Genomic DNA, 22,604 nt, shown 5'->3' on the forward strand with positions numbered 1-22,604 from the left:
ACAGCGTCGGACTTACAAGCTACAGTGCTTTTGAAAACTTTTGGGGAGACCCGAGTGGATCTACAACTCAACAAACAAGTTCGCAGGAGGACCTCTTGCTGGAACCGAACCGAACCAATTTACTGTACAACCGTGGTATTAAACTCTTTGTTAACAAAGAAAGGAGGATGGACTTTGTCTTTAAATAGTGAACAGCAGCTTTGATAAGTGAAATGCTTTTGTTTTTTTTACATCTGCAGTAGCGTTACTACTGTGTTATTTTTTTCTATCGTGTCGTTTTTATGATATGGTTAATATTGTTCCCTCTGATGTGAATAACATTTGAATGGCCCGTGCTCTTGAGTGTGTGGCAGAATGCGTGTTTTAGCGCTGCAGGTTTGATTGATTTGTCATGCTTTGTTGTCATATAGATATATGTGACTGGTTCTTATGAGTTTCTTTTTGTCATTGTGTTAATTACATTGATTTTGACTATATGCATTGTCCGTTAATGACAAAGCATCCCGCTATGCGCGTATTTATGTTATCTGCACTCTGCAGTTAGTGTATTTGTAGGTGTTGAGCTTCATGTAACATTTTATTTCACTTGTCAAATGTGAAATAAAATGTGTTACGTGAATATGTATTTTTCACACAATTACAACCCGTAACTGTGGGGTCATAATGAGGTTATTAGGAGGTGGTTCAACTGTAGTAGGACAGCACTGAAGGCCCAGGTATAAAATACACGGCCCGCCACTGCATCTATGTCCCTGTATTGGATGCATATTTCTGTTCCTGTTGATGTCACACGTGTGAGTGGTGATACAGTATATTCATCACGTTTCTTCTGTCCTTATCAGCTGTTGTCTTTTCACGGTCAAACAATTGCAGAACGGGGCCGGTACCATCTTAAGAGACATTGTCATTAACTGCTTAGTGCTACGCACCCGGGAGCCCGGTGGTCCTCTGATCTCTGTGAAGTTGAAGAAGATCCCATCTGTCACATTGAGCAGCAGCTGTAGACGTAATAGGCAATGCTTAAATGTGGCCACTTTCAGCAGTGTATATTTAAAGATTTCCATGATTCACTAAATAGGGAGGGCACACATACATCCGACAGATTAATGACAGGTCCAGGAGGTCCAGGAGGACCAGGTTGTCCTGAGATACTGAGTCCATCAACACCACAATCACCCTTCAGGACCCAAAACAAAAAGTCTTTAAATTAAATTAAAATATGAATAAAATGGTAGATCATCTAGAAGGCAGCAGCAAACAGGAATACGAATTTGATGACACAACCAACAGGGAAGTTTACTTAAAATTTGGCCACTTGGGAGCAGGGAACAGATGCAGAGAACTTGTTAGCAAATTGTTACATTCATTTACATCCTTCATTTGGAGTTCAGTACTGGCCAGCTGGCAATCCGTTTTTGGTCTCTACCAACTCCTTATGGAAATATCTGGCTTTTCAGCTGTTAAAATCTCCACTATGTTCACCAGCTTGTGGCGAACTGTGTCCATCTGCTGTTTGGTGTTGTAGGGTAGAGCTATAAATCACAGTTTATAAACATCGAGCTTCATACAGCATCAAAAAAGGTGGAACAAACTGTGCAGACAGCATAGGTATTACTTAATATCCACATATTATGGCAACCCTACCTTTGGTCCTTGATTGCCCTTTTCTCCTTTGGCCCCCTGTTTGTAGAGTAAAGGGAAATAAAAAGTTATTTATGTGTTGCTAACCATCATCTAGAAACCATATGCTTAAGGGTGATTTGACACATTATACCACTCAGACTGGAACTGATATATTCTTTTGTGAGCACTTCAGGTGTATAAGTTACCTACCAAACAAGAACCTAATGATTAGCTCCGAACAAGCTAGCTAATTATCTACTACTAGCACTTCAGCTAAATTCCTTGCTACATTCAAGACGTTTTGGGTGTGTGGGTGTTAGCATGTTCTTGATTCTAATGACAAATGTGATTACTAAGCTAGTGTACTGTTCAACATGAGTAGTAATTATTCATCACATTCGTTTAAGTCCTTGCTTTCCCCTGTGGTTTGACAAGCAGACATACACTACTTACTGACTATCAACAGCTAACATTAACATTAAACCCTGTACAAAGTAGTCACATCCACTTTATAGAATTTCCTGGTGCACATTTCGGGGAGGCTAGCTGTTTACTTCTGTTTCTAGTTTTCATGCTAAATTAATGCTAAACACGTCATGGACATCTTATCTGAATGCACAGAAATTAGGCCGATGTCTTGCTGGAAAGACAGCGAAACAAGCTTATTTTCCAAAACGTTAGACAAACCAAGCATTATTTATGTAATTACACAATTTGACATCATAATCCCTACATTATTCATTATAGATTAAAAAAAAACAACACTATTTTGTAGTTGCCACAACCACTGATTAATAAAATACACAGAAAAACTGTCATTCTAACTATGGGTTTATCACCCATGACATTTCCACATCAGTTTATTTGTAACTACTTACCCGAGCACCTGGTAGTCCAGCAGGACCTTGAAGACCCTCAGGTCCCGGGTCCCCTGGCTCACCCTGCAATCACACACAGCATGGACAGAGGTAACACAAATGTTGCACAGAGCTTAAGGGATTTCACTGTTACATGTGTAACTGCCGTTGCATACATGTAGTTAATTTCTTAGTGAGGTTTAAATCCAACTACTATGTACTTAATTCAGAAATGATGAGAAATGCTTCTCAAGGGTACGACTCACAGTATTGGTACACTAAAACCATAAAAAGTCTGAGAAAATAGCACCATTTCCATTGCCAGTGCCATTTAAGAATCATCTTACCTTGACAGAGAGCCCTGGAGCACCTGTGGCTCCATCCTCCCCCTACAGAAGACATGAGGGAGCATTTTCAACAACTAAGCAATACAGAGCAATAAAAAGTGGCGCACCACAGAGGAATCATACATAAGTAATACTAGCTACTTTTTAATGCTTACATTTAACAGATTTTCATAAATATATTACCTTGGTACCCTGCGGGCCAGGTGTGCCGGGGGAACCCTAGAAAAAGGAAGAAAAAAAACACTTACTGTATATGAAACAATGTACACACTCTATATAAAAACACACACACTCTTGCACTGACCTGTGGGCCTCTGACTCCAGCTCCAATGAGCATGTCAGTCTTCCCAGATCCCTCCAAATCCTGCAAACAAAAACACAGTGTGATGTTACATATTGAACTGACATCCTTATTAATTATAATACATTTGAAAAACAGCAGTGATATGTGTACGTAGATCTTTGGTATGAAATTGGGTCACCTCTACAAAGAATTTGGTTCCTGGAGGGCCAGGGGGTCCCGGGGGACCTGATGGGCCTCTCTTCCCTTGTGGACCACTTGGCCCTGGTGGCCCTGGAGACCCTGCTGTACCTCCAGACCCACCTTCACCCTGCAGAGATAAAAAAAAAAAAAAAAGCTGCCTGGTAAACAACGATTTGTCCCTCAAACATGTTTGTTTTGGTGATGAAATAGAAACACACACAAGCACATGGTGGGCAGCAGATTTATTTTGGCTTATTCTATGTTGAGTTGTATATTACCTTTGGTCCAGGTGTCCCAGGCAACCTTTGGTTACCCTTAGGTTATTCAGAAGTTATAAAGAAATAAGTAAAAAGGGATGACTACGACTATGTCACTTTATTATATCGTCCACTGAGCTCAAACTATCTTAGGGATCATACCTTCTCTCCCATAGCTCCTGGTAGACCTGGATCCCCATCTTTTCCTGCTGGACCCTGGACACGCAAACACAGACAGACACGAGTAGAGGCAAACAAATAGATGAGTCACAGAAATTATGCTGATATAGAAAAAATGTAATGCTTAGCTGTTCATTGAACCTTTAGCCATTCCAAAAGGTGAAAGCATGTCAGTCTACAGGAATACCGGTCATAAATCAGTTTCCTTAAGTGATAAGATCATCCATGCCAACATTTGTCTGAGTCACTACAAGATCATCAACCTTAATACATAATGCTCGCACAGTGTTGCATGATTGTTAAATTGTTAGAGTCACAGTCTCATAAGACCAACTCCAATGTCATATAATCATTTTATTAATTAAAGTTAAGATTATCTCCTGTTCAGCTCCTTGTGCTTAAGGTAGAGAACGTCGTTTCTGCATTCAGCTAAAATGTAACATGAAGCAGTGGAGTCAGCAAACGTAAAGGCAAGGATGATGTTTTCGTCTGTTTTCTCATCACCTAACAGGAAAGTAGAAGTTATTCCTTTGACAAAGCAGCATCAGACCAAAGTACAACAATGTCTCTGTGCATTTTGTTGTACAAAATGACAACATGGTGTAACAGAGGCCTCAGACTTTTTCAGTAAAACACTAAATTCAAACGCACACTGACTTATTGACTGCTAAGGCATGGCTCATTAGATTACTGGCTAATAAAAGTCTAAATTTATACCCAACTACTGGATTAGTAATGTTTGGATGACAATGCCTTCTACCGTTTGCTGTATTCTCTGAGATCTGGTTTGCCATATGCCTGATTCCACGTGAATGCAGGATAATTGTTGGGGTTGTTGTTTGGGGTGACCCTACGACCTCTCTTCTTTATTCAACCATCAGTTTGGTAAACTTTGGTAGCTTTATGTGCTTTCTTCTAGAGTGACTTTTAGAAATTGTCATTGTGTTATTTGCTTCATCCAACACTTCCATAAAATGAGGCAGCCTGTCTGGGCCTTGTAGTCTTGTTGCCAAACACAGGCTGTTCTAGGATTATTTTGTAAGCAAAGTATCCGTAAAACATAAAGTTTTTGGTTTTGAGTGAAATCTGAGCACATCAGTGTACCTTGGTGCTTTGCTTTGACTGAAAACAGCCAATATATAGCAATGTGCATAAAGAGAAAAATAAAAAACAGATCCATAAAAAGGCAGATTTGTTTCTTTACCATGTCGTATGAAAAAAAGCAAAGTGGCAGCTCAAGCCAAGGTTACACAGCAAGTTTGAGTTCAGTTCTCTTCAGTTCATTCACCATGAAAAGTCGACCTTATGCTGAAATGTTTCATTTGGCAATGACAACATTTGAACTGGAAGTAAGTGAACCAAAGCTTATTCTTGCTTGACAAAGCAGCTCATTCAGTGTGTAAGCATTAACACTGGGTGCCAGGGGGGATTATAAGGGGGAAAGAAAGCAGTGACACACACATATCCACACACACACACACACACACACACACACACACACACACACACACACACAAATTCAGCCAGCTAGGTAAAATAGAAAAAACAGCTGTGGCAGCCAGCCAGCAAATAAGATAACATGGTTGGAGATAAGTCATTTTCCTGAGTATTAGTGAAGTGAGCTAGAGCTGGTGTGTATCATGGGGGTGATTAGTTTAAAAAAATAAAAGCACAATACAGCACAATTGTCTTAGATTAGATTATTATAATACGCATTATAATACAGATTATTGTCTCAGAGTGTTGCTTCCTCAATACTCAGGCGTTTGACTGTAACTCTGCCTTTTATTGTTTTCTGGAAAATATACCTCGCCCGAACCCCAAGCAGACCCAAAGCCAAGTCCAGAACCAGAGGCAAAGCTGATTTCGGGACTGAACCCAGAGCTGAAACCAGAGCCGAGGTCATAGGAGAGCCCTGAGCTCAAACCTGAACCATCAGGCCCAGAACCACTAAACCAATCCTCATCAAACATCTGAAATAGAGTGGAGAGGAGGAAGAGATGGGAGGAGTGGAGCAGAGGGTGAAGAAGAACAATGAAGAATAAAGATTTGGTGGAGGAGATGAAGGAAGAAGAAATACAGGGTGAAAATACAGAGGAGGTGACGGGAACAGAGGTAGAGGGAGAATGAAAGACGGACTGGTCATCAGCCATGACACACACAAATATTGATCACTACAATATGATTTGAGAAGAAACAAACTGAAGGTGAATTTGAATTGGAGTGGAAGGTGGAGAAGAAGAACGACGGACAATACACAATGAAAATACAGACAGTAATACAGCAACACCCCAAGTAAAATGTAAAGGTAAAGGCAACGTATTCACATATAAATTATGTCATTGAAAAGATAGCAAATCTTAACTTATTTGAGAGCACAGCTTTTCTTTCTGCTTCAATGGCATTTCCATGTCCTCAGTCTGTATTTCTATTGTAATCATAACACCTCTCATCTTCCCAATGCCATGAAAGTCTCTGAGCTCGATTCTGCTCTTACATTTGGGAAAATTTGAAATATATGTGCATCCTAATGAGGTCAATTCACTGTTTGTGGCCAGTGAATATTGAAACTTGACACCTGATAGAAGATCAAAACAGAAAGACTGAAGATATTTATAGCCAACACTGTGCTGACGTTATATAAATATATTCAAATTTGATTTGACCATTTCCATATATGGACAATGTTTGATCAAGTATGTAATGTCTTCCCTCCATTTTTATCCCGTTGGGTAGAATAATTAGTTTAAAACAGCATTTGAAACATCAATAGGTTTTAAAACAGCGCACTTCAAGGACCAGTGTGTGGGATTTAGTGGGAATATAATGTAATATTCATTACAATGTATTCATTACTGCCTCTGCATGACTCTAGCTGAAGAAATAATTCATGAAACAATACCTCGGGGCCGTTACATAGCTAATTATTTGCAATGAAGACAAACCCACCAGTCTGCAGGTCCTATGTTAATCTGTAACAAAATTATATGAAAGTTGAATGCTGTATGTCTTTCATCCGGGTAACTTACTGATATTCCAGGTTTGCCTGGCAGCCCGTCTCTGCCGGGGGCACCGGGTGGTCCAGCATGCCCTGGAGAGAGGCCTTCAGCTGTGTCAGATGAAAACAGGGGTCCTGGGGGACCAGGAGGTCCTGGAGGCCCCGGTGGACCAGGGTGACCCTGGTGGAAAGAGAATTTTTGATTATTTCCACTGTGCAAATTAAGCTCAAACTCTGACTATCCCATCTATTCTCTGCTGCTTTTTTCTTACCCTGATGAGATCAGTTTCGCTGTCCAGGTCTTCAAACCCAGAACCCAGGGCATCTGCTCCATACTATAACATATAAACACACAGTCCGACACATACACCGAGATGTTTGTGACGCTACACACATTTTACTTTCACTCAGGTTGCCAACTAGGCTTAAACATCGTCTACATTTACTACATGTTGATTCCATCTTTGAAAAATGCAGGATAATAATAGTGCATGTTATTTGATCACAAGTAAAACCATAAACTGTGACACTCACAGGTACACTGCGTGATCTGGGGGGTCCAGGAGTCCCAGGGAGGCCAGGAGGACCTGGCAGACCAACTCCTGGGTCTCCCTGTAGAGAGGGAATGCAAGAGTCTGTCTTTTACAGTGCATTTGGTGACATACGATTAAAGTGATTTTGAATTAGGAGTCTACTTGTAATAGTTATGCCCTTAGTTGTAACATGTGAGCTCTACCTTCTCTCCTTTAGTTCCAGCTTCTCCATCTAAACCTGGAAATCCCTGAGATCCTCTCTGACCCTGGATGGAAAAACATATTTGAGTTATTGTGATATTTAAAACATGGCAAATATGAAGAGATAAATTACTTACTGGATCTCCTTTATCACCCTTGCTTCCCTGTGAAGAGAGAAAGAAAGAAAGAGAGAGAGAGAGAGAGAGAGAGAGAGAGAGAGAGAGAGAGAGAGAGAGAGAGAGAGTGGGGGATTTAGGATCAGTACTGAATCTTAAGAACTCACACACGCCTCTATTTTGTTTGCACACAAACACACACACACACACCTGCTGTCCTTCTCTCCCTGACAGTCCTGGCGATCCAGGGGTTCCCGGTGGTCCTTGTGTCCCTCTTGGACCAGGCTGAGCTTGCCCAGGTAGAGGGCTGGAACCTGGGCGACCGGGTGGGCCAGGTGGGCCTCTGGATCCAGGCTGTCCACGCTCTCCCTTTAATCCATGTCTGATGTGACCCTGGACATTCAAATAAAATATAATTTGCATGTGTAAAAGATAAAAGACTGTAGTCAAAAAAATAAGTTTTTATGCACAATATTTCAAATGTCCCATGAGGTTTTAAAACAACATTGACAACAATATAAGAAAGTTCAAAGATTGGTGAGAAAGTCCATGAAACTCACATCTCCTGACCTCTCCCCCGGCTCCTCCTTCTGGTGCGGCCCTGTGCACAGCATGTGACATCATCAACAGGTTTTCAACACTGGCCATACAGTAACTAGCCACTTGTCAAGCATGACTTGGACATATGCACTGCAGCAGTGAGCACAGACTGATGAATAACACTTTCGGTCACAATCATAGAGCCAAGCTGAAAAAAGTTTATATGTTGTTCTTTTCATTATATTTATTGTTTATCTACACAACTGTTGCTGCTTTAACACATTTTCTCATGTGCTCCTATCAAAAAGGACTACGTATATATATATAGTCCTACTTACAACAGATTTTACCATTATTTAAGTAGTGTACAGATTCACTGAACAAGTGGGCCTATTCCAGGTTTTCCAGGTTTGGCATTACTCACACATTCACATTTATATTAATACCATAGTACAATCAGTAGCAGTACATTGGAGCTGTAATGTGCCATCCTCAAAAGAAGTTAGGAAGGAGGACAAAGTGCTACTCTTTAAAATTTCCCCAGCCCACGATTGTCATGCTAGTCCCGGGATCAAATGCTTGCTTCTCTCCGCTTTGACCCAGTTGAGGTGGCTAATGACAACATTAGAAATTATTCTTTGCATTGATGTTAACTGGAAGAACAAATTCTTACTAAAATATCAAATGCTCCAGAAACTGACTGTGTGTTTTGTGTACATTAGTCATCATAGAGTTTCAATTAAAGACAGACAGAAAAAAATGCAATACTGTACATCAAGGTTATTTCTGACCTCTGATCAGCATTTCTTCATTGGCCTCTGTTGGGGTCTGGTGACCGGAGTACTCATCAAGCTCCACCTCCGGAGCCTCAGTTGGCGGAGCTCTTACTGGAACGCTGTCTTCCCCCTTGAAGACGAGTATACCCAAAAGCCCACCCTCATCAAAAATGATTCTTCCCTGCAGTGTGCACACTCTCAGAATTAGAAATTGTTGTACCACAAATGAAAATTAAAATTCTGATTTAAATAAACTATTAGTTGGCACTGCTTGCTGATGAAGGTCTGAGGACATCTACCAGGACTTTGATATATTTGGTAACAGTTATTCAGCTTCTGAAGGACTGTTTCCTTTGAAGCTTCAAAGTCAATGCTGATTATGGGATGTTTTGGGTCAGGCTGACTGAGAATGAAAGTTGGTACCGGAACAAAGCAGAAACACACACACATTCACACATATACAGAGGAGTGATGATAAGAAGTGGGGTAGTGCATCACACACAGCAGACACCGCAACATGAGACACACACACACACACACACACACACACACACACACACACACACAGATCCAAACAGACTAAATGCAAATTTTCAATGATCAGCATATTTTGGCAACTGGCATTACTGCATTTTGCCTTTCCTGCGGCCTTTGGGTGCTTCGGGCATCTCAAGAAACCACAACTTCTTCTTGCAGTTGTTGTTCAAACCTACAGGACATTATTTTACACTCATATTGAGGTCCCAAACGTTCAAAAGATATGCCATACGTCGAAGGCATCTTGTATGTTTCCATTTGATGTAAGGATGCAACCAACCATAAACAAACCTGTAAGAGGTTTTTCCCCCCCAGGTACTTGTTCCCAGCACTTCATCCAGCCAGCTTACCTGTGCTGTGCCATGTTTTCTCTCATGTGTGTTCTTCATCATCTCCTCCTCTGTTTCTCTGTCATCCAGAGCATCATCTCCACTGGTGTATCCCGAGGCCTTTGACAAACATCACATTATGTGTTAGTTTACGAAAAACAAGCTTGTTACAAAAAAAAGATCTCGACAAATAATGATGCAGTCACCCACGTTTTGCCAGTTATAGATATTGTTACAAACAAAATAATTAATGAAATAATGAGAGAAGGAAAGGACATTCAACTGAAAACATTCAATTTTGGAAAAGCATAAAGTTTACTCATTTGATCATTCAGTTAGGTAAGAGGACCAATCTCCAGCAACTAGGACTGTGGTCAAAATTACCTCATATTGTCTATTTCTAACCACTTTTCCTTGACCTCTATGGACAACTTTATTGGGTAAAGGAAAATTGTGAAGGACAATTCATGGGAGTTAGGAAAAGACAACCGTGGTGTCTTGAGACGCCGTCGACACTTTCACTCAGCTACGTAAGTATGATGCTACGGCAGATATCACTGACGTAGGTCTGCCATGGCAAAACTACAACGAAGAACGACTACAAAAAGCACAGCTAAAACATGAACCCATGAAATCTGTTATTCTGTTGCATGCAGGCTTTTTAAACAGCTTCTTTTGTGAGAGGCTGCTTCACTGGTGGTGTGTGAAGGAGAGAAACCGGAGGTCCTTCCTTACTGCTGCTGTCACACTTAACAATCAACACTTTCTCCAGTAGCAACTGAGAATTCACTTTTGCAATATTAATGAAACTGATCAATATCAATATTTCCTTTGTGTACTAGTGTAGATTCAACGGTTCTATTATATTTAGCTTTTTAACAGCTAGGCCTAATCTATCATAGGCCTAGTTTTTTTTTTTTTTTACTGATGCTTCTTGTAATTGAGAGTGACAATTTGTTCATTGACAATGTGTTATATTTACTGTTCCTTTTAATTCGTATCCTTTTTTTTTTTTTTACGTATTTGTTACATGTTCGAAGTAAATAAATACATATAAAATAAAATGAAAGGGTTGTCACTGTTGATTCATATTCAATAACAATCCCATTAGTTCATGACTGCATGAGTATAATTGTGTAAGAAAGCATATCATTTGTTTTTATGGCCGGCCGAATGGTGGAGGTGCAAGGAATTGTTTCAGTGAAGTCTTTTGACCACTAGAGGATGCTGTTGAATAATGTGTATGACATTTTACAGAATTTTAACTATCACCAGAAGAAACTCCTGTTTTTAACCCAAATAGTGAGTTCCTGCGTGTCAGCCACCTCTACCATGTTTGTGTGTGTGTTCCTCACATAAGGATCATCGTCTTCACACTGCTCCTCAGCTGCTCTGGGATCATCTTTTATCACCAACTGCTGAATGGATCCCTGGATGAAAGAGAGGATTAGAAAACATTTTTTTTGGGTGTGACATGCCAGTAGAAAACAGTGCACAACACTCAAACTCACAGCATGGTAGTAGTAGTACTATTACTGTAATACAGCTGGTTTATATAGGGGAGCATGGAGAGGGTCATTTTCAACACACAAGCACATGCTGATTAAAAGGGCCCCGTGCCTCGACATGCAGCCCAAGTCAACAAAACCAAGGACACATACACACACGGCATGACCCAGATATTTCAGACTGTATGTGACTGCTGCTGAGCACACACATATTCTGTCGTCATGCTTCGGATAACCCGTTCAGAAAGTCAGGCTACACTGAACAAAGCAGAATAAAATGGGGACGTCCGCACTCACCATGGCAACAAAATGACCAGCAACTTGTAATTGTCTTTTGTGAGTGTTGATGAGTGGAAAACGGGCCGAAAAGCAATTCCAGTAATAATGTCAGTGTAAAGAGAGTTGTAGTAGTTGAGTATTTGAGTTTTTAATCTCTTTGGAATGTATAGAGTATTCTGTCATTCGTACTGAAACACTTTTTTTTGGAACACACAGCCTCATACTTGACATGGCAGCAGACTCCAAGGCTCGAGTCAAGCCCTTGATCTGACCACAACTAAGCCTTGTTGACATCTCGGACTTCCTCATCTGCCATCCACTTACTCCCCCCGTCTTCCCCCCCTCCCGTCCTCCCATCCTCCCGTCCTCCCTTCTCACCCCTCTCCCTTCCTTCTACACCATCTATAGTCTTTCCTCCCTTCTTGCTTCCTCTCTCTCTCTCTCTCTCTCTCTCTCTCTCTCTCTCTCTCTCTCTCTCTCTCTCTCCCTCTTGAATTTCAAGAGGGTTTTTTTCCCCCAAATTCCCAGTAAATATGAGCTAAAAATTAGTACATAAGTTGCAGAATCATGCTTCATTTTACAACCTATGTTGACAAGTGCAGGCATTGTAGATATTGTCACCATGATAATAAAGCACTCCCTACAGTCTGCTGATCAGTCTGGCTTTCAGTTGCCAGACTCAATTGATTGCGTGCTTATTTATCAATATTACCACTGTTTTATTAATTGTAACAGTCAACTTAATAAAATTGTGAAAAGAAAGCAAAAGAAGAGGATGATGCAATATGGAATACCTTTGTTTTCACCTAAACCATGTTCTTGGCCACTGTGTGTCATTGTCACAAAGTATAAGCTGGAAAGGTTATGTTTTTCTGCTGTTCTCATTCACTGTGAGTGCTCGTACCTATGAGAGGTAACACTCTCCAATTTTTGTATACAACCCACATAATCGTGAGCCAGGACGTGCAGGGCTGCCTCTCGGGAAGTCAGGTGATGTGGTATAAAGAGCGACAAAGTCCACGTAGGGAGGAGGTGAGAGACCTAGGAGACAGCTGTTTGTGTCCCATGTGAAACGAGAAGTCACAATGAATATTTTAACTAACTTCTGTTACACGTACTGAATTTAACCCAAATTACAATCTTTTCACAAACAAAGTACTTTTGTTGCCTAGGTTCATGGACATTTGTAGAAGAATTGGTGGGAGAATGTACAAAAAATGTGGGTGATTAGGCTCATGACATTTTTGTTGCATCATCAAATAATTTCTGTTCTGTACTGGTCTGGCATTTCAAAACCCACAACCCCATAAATTTGAAAAAGGTTTTAAGGTGAAAACATTCACATGTAGCTTTTTTTAGTAGTTTTTTGTTTTGGGGTTTTTGCATATGCAACAAGATACTGAAAGTAAAAGGAAAATTGTATTTTGCGCAAGCATTTTATCAAAAAATAATTTGTTGCTGGGAAGCTTTCAGAAGAGATGGACTGAGGGCAAACTCTGTTACATGGTAATGAGAGGCCAGAACACACAAGCACACACACACACACAAGCACACACACACACATAAACAAATGTAATCTTGAGGCCAACCTCACACACTGATATTGACACAGGCAGCCGGTCTCATTCTTTTTCCTTCTCCTTGCCCTCTCTGCAGAGTAAAAGTCATTGTCCTCCAAAAGACACCCACAACTACATTTAGAGAATTTCTTCACTTACCACAAACTTGTCGAGCCCCGTGCTTCCTGCATTGGCTACGAAAACGCCTGAATTGTGCGAGAAGTTGAGTCTTTCGGGCCTCCGACGGAAAGAGGTCCTCTCGGCCTCTCCGCAGTCCATGTAGAGACGCACCTCTTCATGCTCCACCACCACCTGATAGACAGATCATATACAGTTGTTTGATGTATTGTTTTGTCATGGAATTTCTCATGGTTTTCAATAAAATTGATTTTTGTCCCTGTATTTTTGAAAACTGATAATGTGATGATGGCATGTTCCTTTTTTGGAATAAAATTCTCTTTTTTTTAATCGGCTTAATATGTCAGTCTACTGTATATGCAACAGATAAACCCTGAAAGGTTTATCACCTATGCCTATTCAACTGTAAATAAAACAAGAATGAAATGCAAAGGGTGCAAACATTACAAATTTGACTTTTTCTCAGCTGAGGTGGAGCATGAAAATATTTAATAAAATGTCTGTATCAGCTGAACATCTCTCTGACTAGAATTGGTCAACCATGACCATGTACAGCAGAGGTAGCCAACACGGTGCCCACGGGCACCTGGTCACCCGCAGGGACCACTTGAGTCGCCCAAGGCATGTTCTAAAATTAGCACTAGTCACCATGGAGCTCCGTCTAAAAAGTTTTGTTCAGATCAAAAACGCTTGCATTAATGTAGATTTTAAAAGGACGAGGCCGCCGCACCACACTAGGTTTTTTTAATGGCGGGCGCTTCCCGAAGATGCTCGCGCGGCTCGGAGGGTTGGATTCCCCCTCGGCTATAGACAAGACTTTTTACTAGTTTCTTCGTGGAGAAAATATTACCATTAGAAAAGCTGGTGTCGGTGACAACAGACGGGGCTCCCGCCATGACGGGCCGGCATGCAGGCTTCACTGCGCAATGCAAAGGTGACCCAGACTTCCCAACATTTGGTGATTAGTACTAATGTAATAGGATTCATTTAAAAATGTGAAAGAGTTGATTTTTTTAATCTTACATAACTGATAATTTGTATAAACATGGGACAGAGTTCATGATTTGTTAAAAAATGTTACAAAGGTAGTGGTTAGTAAACGAGACATGATTTGAAGATATGACAGTTGATGAAGTTTATATCAAACAAGTAGCCCTTTGTACTACTTAGGACCCTTGAAGTAGATCTCAGTTTCAAAAAGGTTGGTGACTCCTGATGTACAGAATGTAATCCTCACCGTGAATCGTGTCCACTGGTCGGTCATATCCGGGACACTAAAGGAAGCAGCTTTGTGGCTGTGGGAGGCTTGCTCCCTGTCAGTGTAGTACAATAAGATGCTCTGGAGGCCCCCACGCACCGGAGTGAAGGCCAAACCCAGCTCCACCATCTTCTGACGGGCATCCGTGATGGCGAAGAGCACGCCTCCTCTCTGAGTGGCTGGACGCACCTGGAGCGAAGACAGAAGACATCAAAGTTCATTAAAGGGTATTGCTTTGGCATCTTGCTCCCATTTTATGAATATTACAGTCATACCATGAAGCATATTAACACATTAATACACAACACCGAGAACAACAGAAGTTCTGGGGGCATTTGGAATGGGTATCATTGACAGATCTAAAGGGTTGATAATAATATTTGATCATGCAAGTTATGGATAAAATCAGAGAATAGAGAAAATATAGTTCCTTGATATGGATTCTTGCTTTATCATCAAAATTCCACAAGGTGCTGACATAACGTGACGTTAACCATACAGATTGTTCTTCAGCATGGAATAAAAGTCATGCAATGTATGTATATTATTATTTATTATACAGTATGAACTAGGTGAGTTAGCAGAAAGATACACGTGTGACTATGTGCAGTTTTCAAAATAAGATGTTACCAAGGGTACATACATAATACATTTATGAATATGAAATAAGCATGTGTCCCTAATACATTGATGAGAAAATACCCCAAAATTGTGAGGAAAATGAGTTTAGTCTTTGATCTCTAATGTATAGTTCCTGACAATGACTGATGCATTTATCTATTTTGTTAATACCCTTGTTAACACCTTATTTTGAAAACCGGACTTAATCACACGTGTATCCTCCCACTAACTTTACCAAGTCCATCTCTGTCAGATGAATCTGGGCCGCTTGAATACATTTACCACATTTATCTCATTATCTCGAGATAATGCTTGTGATCTCGCGATAACAACATTAATAAAAAGTTTGAATCATGTCCATTTAGGGCTTCCGTACTTTCAACTTTTTAAACATTGTTTGTGCTGTCCCTCTGTTTTTTCAAAGGGGTTACCATGGCTTTAAATGCAGCGGTTAACGGACGCTATCAAATTTTCACTAAGTATACTATAAAGTACTGAATATTGTACTGTTCAGGACTTCCATAGGTTCAATTCTTTAGCATTACCGTGACAATAATGGCAAAGTCCCTGTAGAATGACCCTGGCACAAAGGTCTTGGTGAGCCGGCCAATGTTGGCGTTGGGCCCAAAGTTGTAGGCTGGCTGGTCCTCATAGCCAGGGGTGAAGGAGACGGAGGGAGGGAGAGGAACACCAATTAACTCCGTCAGGTCCAGGTGACCTCCTGAGCCTCGTTCTGACAGACACAGACAATGTAAAAAAAAAATAATGTGAATAGAAACAATGAAGGAGTAACAGGTAAAATCTTGACCCAATCATCCACCTATAAGTGAACCTATAAGTGAATCCTGAGATGCACAGAAGCCGTTCTAGCTGATGTCAGTCCGAACTGGCTTCTTTTTGTCTGCTGTGTTGCTAAATTCACATAACACAATTAGAGTAGAGAAGAGAGGCTACCGGAATTATCTTGACATGGCTTTGATTTGACTTGATTTGATTCGACCCAGCCCACGCCTCGCTGCTCTGCCCTGCGTGGACATAATCCTCCGAAACAGAAGTGGCCGGCAATTACGAGTATTCAGTGTGTATGTGAAGAGATGTCTTCACATTCCCCTGATTCCCCTCAGTAAGGAGTCAGTCTCCCGTGGTGACTAACTCTCACCTCAGCATTCCAGCCAGGATCACCCCTGCAACATATGTCTCTGTCATGCACAAACACACACACACGCACACACACACACACACACACATACAGAAATGCATTTGTATGCATTGCGCACACATCAAACACACATCTCGCCCACGTGAACATGCACAAACCCCAGACCAGAACAGACAGGCCGACATTTGGGGGTCTCTAATTCATCAGCCTGACCAACTGGATGCATACCTGATTAGAGGGTTTAAGGAGAGTGTCTGTGTTTTGCGCACCAATCACACCCATAGAAGTGATTTACGCGTGTATTGTCGCAAACAGGTGCACTCAAGATGTGCAAACCAAATACGCTCACACACAAACACACAAAGCTGTGGCGCTACACCCCCGGTCCAGATGCAAAGTCATTAGTGTTCTGTAATGACTGAAAATTGCTCTGGGAGAGCTCATGATACAACCAGCGTGCTGTCCAGTGGCCACTGACTGTAGAAGTTTGACTTTTCATTCCTGCACTGTGAGAGTCCCGACTATGAAATATAGTGGCCGACATTGCTGTTAAATGGTATGAGAAGCAGGACTTGGCAGCAGCAGCAACCTGGTGAAGATTAAAGGTCATGACTTGGATGGCTGCCATTTCAAGACACAGATCCATGTCGACATTGTTGCTGCTGTGAAGAGTTCTCAAGGTCCACATTGGCCAGAAAAAGCAAGGGGAAAAAAGGGGCTCAAATATATCGGTTTGTGAGAAAAGGTCAAAGAAAGGGTCTCTCAGCACAATTTTGGGGACAATAATCTAGTCTCGTTTTAGGCCTACGTTATGATCAAACTTTTCACATTTTGTTAAAACTAATTTAAAAAACAAATCTACAAAGCGTTTCGTTTCATTAGTTGGTAAAACAAAAAGGGTTTAAAGTTTTCAGGCTGAATGTGTTAACTGAAAAACAAAAAGTCTTTGACAAAACCCAGAGATAAAATGTGTTCTTTCAGCTTTCCATCAACCATTTGTTAATAACAACCTCAGAAATCTATCAAAGAAATTAATTTGCAAAATAAAAAAGTAGCTTAATCACACCAAACCACGAATTCCACGAGAATTACAGCCAGATGGCTTTACTGACACTCTGCTAAACTAGGCTAGTTACGTTACGGAAATAAGTAATTTTAAGTAAATTTAGCTCCAGTCAAGTCTAGCCAGACAATCTGACAGCTAACGCCATAGCTTGAAGTGGATTTATTTAATGTGTTCTTGGTTTAGCTGTGTAATTGTGTAGCTGTGTGTTTTTTTTTTTTTAAATATCTGTATGCTAAAACAAATATTAGGCAGCAGGAGGCTTTCCAAAAGCGGATGAACCCATTGTTTCTTTCACAGTGTGTAAATAGACAAATGTTTGTGAGGAATCATATCAACTTTACAAGATGTCAATAATCTATTCATGTATAATTTTTTAACTTGTCCCACTGCCTCAAGAATGGCCAACAAATAGCTACATGCAGCTTTCATTAAAATATTAACAATACCAACACATATTAAAATGCATAAATTCAAAGTCCAAATTTGACTTTGCTATAAGTATTTTCAGTAAAAGGTACTTTAAGTCAAAAGTGCAAAAGACATTCACTGAGCATATATATCTCAAATGCACCACGATCAAAAATCTTGTGTGTGTAAAACCTTATTCTGCAAAGTAGGCTAACTCAACTACAGCGGCCACATGATAGTGGAGTGCAATGTACAATATTTCCCTGTGAAATTAAGTGGAGTAGAAGTAATACTGAAATTAAGTACAATACCTCAAAACGGTAGTTAAGTCCAATTCTTGAGTAAAAGTTACTTTTCACCACGGGTTTTGAGGTGCGCACACACACACACACACACACACACACACACACACACACACACAGGTCTATAGAAATGAGTCGCCACAAAGGTCTGTGGTCTATTTCCACTCTAATGACATCATGTGATATGGTTTTAAGAGTACATGTTTCGTCATTATTTACATTGTAATGAAAAAGATTTTACACAAACATCTTATAAAAACACATTTCTGACAGTGGTGGGCGGTCAGGGCCAGCAAGACCTTCTCTGCTGGCCTAGACAGAAACACAAAGTTATAAATATTTTATAATTTAATAATTTTTCATAAATACACTACATGTATTCTAAATATATTTTCCCATTAGCTTATTATTTCATTGCATAGCTACTCTCTTCCTCAGTTGCTCTGCTTCCAGCACAGCTTGTTTTAAGTAGAGCTTTTATCCAATCAGATTTCGCCTCTATGCTGTCTCAAAGTAAAAAAATCTGCCCGGAGGCCTTCAGCCTTACAAGTGAATCCGTTTGCAGTTTAAGAAAAAATGGGGATGATATTGTTGATTGTCATAATCTTCAACCAATCAGATTTTTAGTTTGACATGTTGGGCGTATTCTTTGACATGCCAGAGCCTTCTAGCTAAGTACGTCATCATTAATTGATTGGTCAGTGGGCTAGCGTGACTTTTGTGAAACTAGCTTGCAGAACTTTGTAGTAGTAAGAGTTAAAGTTTAGAGATATGCAAGATGTTTTTATGTGACATTAAATTTTTGGCATGTTTGGCGGTGACAATCACAATATCTACTGCCTCTGTGGAGCGGACATTTTCAGCCCTCAAACGCATTAAAACGTATTCAAGAAATACAACTGGGGAGGCTCCACTGTCATCACTGGCGTCCATGAATCGAGAAGGACCTCTTGCTGGAACTGAACCGCACAGATGTACTGTACAACGTGTCATTAAACTCTTTGTGATCAAAGAAAGGAGGATGGACTTTGTCTTTAAATAGTGAACAGCAGCTTTGGTAAGTGAACTGCTTTTGTCTTTACATCTGCACTAGCATTACTACTGTGTTAATTTTTCTATCATGTCGTTTTTATGATATGGTTAATATTGTTCCCTCTGATGTGAATAATATTTGAATGGCCCGTGCTCTGGACTGTGTGGCGCAGTTTTGCTGGAATGTGCAGAGGCCTGTTGAATCGTGTTATTTGGGTTTTATGTTATTCTACCTGCTTTGTTGTTGTCATATAAATATATGTGACTGGTTCTTGTGAGTTTGTTCTTGTCATTGTGTTAATTACATTGATTTTGACTAAATGCATTGTCCGTTAATGACGCAGCATCCCATCATGCGCGTATTCATGTATCTGCACTCTGCAGTTAGTGTATTTGTAACCCTCATAGATGTTGAGCTTCATGTAACATTTTATTTCACTTGTCAAATGTTGCAGTGTTATGTGGATATGCAGGTTTTTAGACAAAACTAAGAATAACCCGTAGCTGTGGCGTCATAATGAGGTTATTGGGAGGTGGTTCAACTGTTGTAGGACAGCACTGAAGGCCCAGGTATAAAATACACGCCCCGTCACTGACTTCTAATAAAATATTTTGGATGATTTACTAATTACTAGATTGATTCAACACAAAAGGTGCAAACACTCAGTCCGCATATACTTCACTCATTGACTTATTCTTTAAGCAGACTATCAATAAGACAGTATGATGGTCAGTCAGGCTTTAAACAGTATCAGTCACGAAGTTCATTGCATTCATGTCGCCAAATCAAACATTCTGCCGGTCATCTGTTTTCTGAGTAATTTCGCGTCACATTTTTCCACACTAACTCCCTCCTCCTGAACCTAATCCTTGTCATGTTGGCTGCATGGATGCCTGATCAGCTTGTGGAGACTTACAAAACCAATATTAACGACCCCCCAATAGCATTGCCATGTATAACCTTTTAAACCCACCTTGACCCTGTTGCGCCACACAAAAGAATTCCCGCTGCCTGGCCCACTCTCTTTAGATTTCTTTGACTTTGACAGATTTAATGTGGAGCACTAAAAATGCATGTTGCTCAAATCCAGTTTGTGACAGTGTCTTGCTTAAAGGTACATTAATCAATATTTTCATATTTAAAACGGATCAAATCAATCAGTTTACTGTAAAGAGGATTTGCTTGGAGAGGCAAACCCACAGAGAGTTATCACCTGACTCTGCGGTTCCCTTCAGCCGTACAGAGCGTTTTAGCGTTTTTCAGCTAACTGTTTGGGTTTGAAAGACCTGCAACTTCTCTCTTTTGGTTCACTCTCATCATCCGTGTGTTAAAAGCACAGTTAAAATCACTGTTCACTACCTGCCCAGCACCAAATGATAGACAGACACACAGTAATAGTGAACTTAGCAGAGCATTCTGCAGCTAAAGAGCGCCACTTTTCCCTCAGTACTTGGCACAGACCTAAAAGAAGAGTGGATTTGCATTTGTCAGGTGGACAAAGACACAACTCCACATCAATGATGCATGTTGCTCTGTGTCTGCTGGATGTGTAAATATGCTTGCTTATGAGCTAGCACTATCAATTTTATAAGGTGCTACTATTGTTGGGTTTACTTGTTATTGCTGCCTCCAAGTGGACAAAAAAAATGTATTGATGCAGTATTGACGCAGGTTAAAAGGTTTTTTTCTATATCTTTTTGCAAACTGGCCTTTGCTTAGACAGGTTGTGTGATTATATTGTTACAGAATGGTCTAATCCAGTCAGTTCCCAACCTGGGACAAGATGAACGGGATATAACATTTCTGCTGCCCAAATTACTTACTAGCTTTGCTGACCTGTCATTAATATTTGCTTTCTTTTTATAGAAAAATACTGGGTATTTACATCTGAGGCGTTCTAATTGAACCGCTTGCAACTCATAGGCACATGCAACCTCAAGTTATGGTTGCTTGCAGACTTCGCTTCTCTTAATACTACTCTTTTGCTTCTTCTAAAACGATACTTTTTTTAAAAGCCTCTTCTCTCTAACGTCCCCGTAACACTCACCGCTCTTCCAATGTTTCAGTGCTTTGTATTGGGCCCTGGCTTTGCTGCCTCCGCCTGTGTTCTCCTCTTGATGTAACGGCCCAGGTTCTGCAGTGCTGCGGCCAAAGATTGACAACCCTGGGCTGGGGGTAGGGCTCAGCACCAACCCCTCCGTCAGAGTGCTACCCTCCGGTGCTTTCTCTGTCACCCCTTCATCCCTTACCACCACCCACTCTGTTGCCCCCGGGGTGCCAGAAGGGCCCAGGGAGGTGATGGATGGAGAAGAGATAGAAGGAGGAATTGAGGGAGGAGCAGAGCTGGTGCTGGTTTTAGGGTTCGCCCAGAAGAAACTCCACCACTGGGCTCGTACGGGAGAGGAGAAGAGGAGAAAGAGAGCAAAGAGGCGAAGGGCTCTCATCCTCTGACTATGCCTTGCATGAATGGACAAAAATGCCGATCCTGTTAACTGCAGCTGCCAAATACTACACACGTGCAAACAGGTATATAGTCTCCTGCTATGAGAGGATGCATGCAAGTAAATCTCACTAATCCAGCAGATCCAGTGGTAGAAGAAATATTCAAGGAACAACCTTTCAGCTTTTTGCTGTCCTCTCTGTTCCTTCTCCCCTTTTTTGTCTTTTCTTCTTCTTCTTTCTACGTCCTCCCTTTCTCCGTCCGTCTCTGTCCCTTGCCCCGTTTTTAACTGCCTGACATCCCCCCTCCTCCCCTCTCTCCCTGTGTAATTACCGACTCCCCCTTCTCTGGCACTTCACAACACAGCAGACTTGATTTTCTCTCCCCTTTTTTCTCTCAGACAGGCAGATTAGAGAGTTAGTTCACTACTCCCTCCTCCTCCTCCTCCCCCCCATCTGTGTGTGTGTTCTATGGTTCTACGGGTTGTATACTTGCGGTCTCTCGGTCTACCCCTCACACCACATGTAGAGTGTGTCAAGTCTAATGAACATAGAAACAAAGATTTAGGATAACCCTGCATGAAGTGTTTACAAGCTAATACAGGAGAAATGTCCAAATGAAAGCACCTTAAGGAAAACCCCGTGACTAATTTAAAGAGAGCCAACATCTTGACATCTAAACCTCCATATAGGTCTTTGCTAATTATTTGGGGGATGATAACAAAGTACCATATAAAAGCACAATAAATTGGTCCAGAGAACATTGCACAGGTATCAATAGGGATACATCTTTTTAAGGACATGGGGTAAAGTATTATTCCCTCATCTCTAATCTGACATAACAAAAAACTTGAAAGTCAGTCATTTATCTTAATAAGAGTAGACTGGAATTTTGGAAATGGGAACGCAATTATACTTACCATGTCATAAATAATTGGTTAACTGCCCGAGGATTTCACTATTAATACTAATTATACTGATTGTAAGTTAAATTGTACTGAAGGGAGAAATCATATTGGCTCAAAATGTATTTAAAGCATACTGCCCATTCATTCT

At 40.8% G+C, this 22,604-nt stretch overlaps 1 protein-coding gene across 1 annotated transcript in view; it reads right to left on the reverse strand.

Moving 5' to 3' along the window:
- The window catches only part of col15a1b (collagen, type XV, alpha 1b), a 38,911-nt gene extending 17,358 nt beyond the window's left edge, over positions 1-21,553 (reverse strand). The window contains exons 1-25 of the mRNA XM_068701689.1: positions 21,157-21,553; positions 15,687-15,874; positions 14,500-14,709; positions 13,284-13,436; positions 11,134-11,208; positions 9,800-9,898; positions 8,928-9,042; positions 8,157-8,197; positions 7,807-7,989; positions 7,618-7,644; positions 7,483-7,545; positions 7,281-7,358; positions 7,019-7,081; positions 6,778-6,927; positions 5,557-5,721; positions 3,731-3,784; positions 3,590-3,625; positions 3,310-3,438; positions 3,132-3,191; positions 3,011-3,046; positions 2,828-2,869; positions 2,502-2,564; positions 1,645-1,680; positions 1,094-1,177; positions 930-998 (exon numbers count right to left, since the gene is read on the reverse strand). Of these exons, the coding sequence (XP_068557790.1) occupies positions 930-998; positions 1,094-1,177; positions 1,645-1,680; positions 2,502-2,564; positions 2,828-2,869; positions 3,011-3,046; positions 3,132-3,191; positions 3,310-3,438; positions 3,590-3,625; positions 3,731-3,784; positions 5,557-5,721; positions 6,778-6,927; positions 7,019-7,081; positions 7,281-7,358; positions 7,483-7,545; positions 7,618-7,644; positions 7,807-7,989; positions 8,157-8,197; positions 8,928-9,042; positions 9,800-9,898; positions 11,134-11,208; positions 13,284-13,436; positions 14,500-14,709; positions 15,687-15,874; positions 21,157-21,553 (2,616 nt within the window). The remainder of the gene's footprint in view (positions 1-929; positions 999-1,093; positions 1,178-1,644; positions 1,681-2,501; positions 2,565-2,827; positions 2,870-3,010; positions 3,047-3,131; positions 3,192-3,309; positions 3,439-3,589; positions 3,626-3,730; positions 3,785-5,556; positions 5,722-6,777; positions 6,928-7,018; positions 7,082-7,280; positions 7,359-7,482; positions 7,546-7,617; positions 7,645-7,806; positions 7,990-8,156; positions 8,198-8,927; positions 9,043-9,799; positions 9,899-11,133; positions 11,209-13,283; positions 13,437-14,499; positions 14,710-15,686; positions 15,875-21,156) is intronic.
- Positions 21,554-22,604: the final 1,051 nt, after the last annotated feature.

Source organism: Cebidichthys violaceus, unplaced genomic scaffold, assembly GCF_023349555.1.
Source record: "Cebidichthys violaceus isolate CVI_PGR_0920_01 unplaced genomic scaffold, fCebVio1.0.p SCAF_8, whole genome shotgun sequence".
Taxonomy (NCBI): Eukaryota; Metazoa; Chordata; class Actinopteri; order Perciformes; family Stichaeidae; genus Cebidichthys; species Cebidichthys violaceus.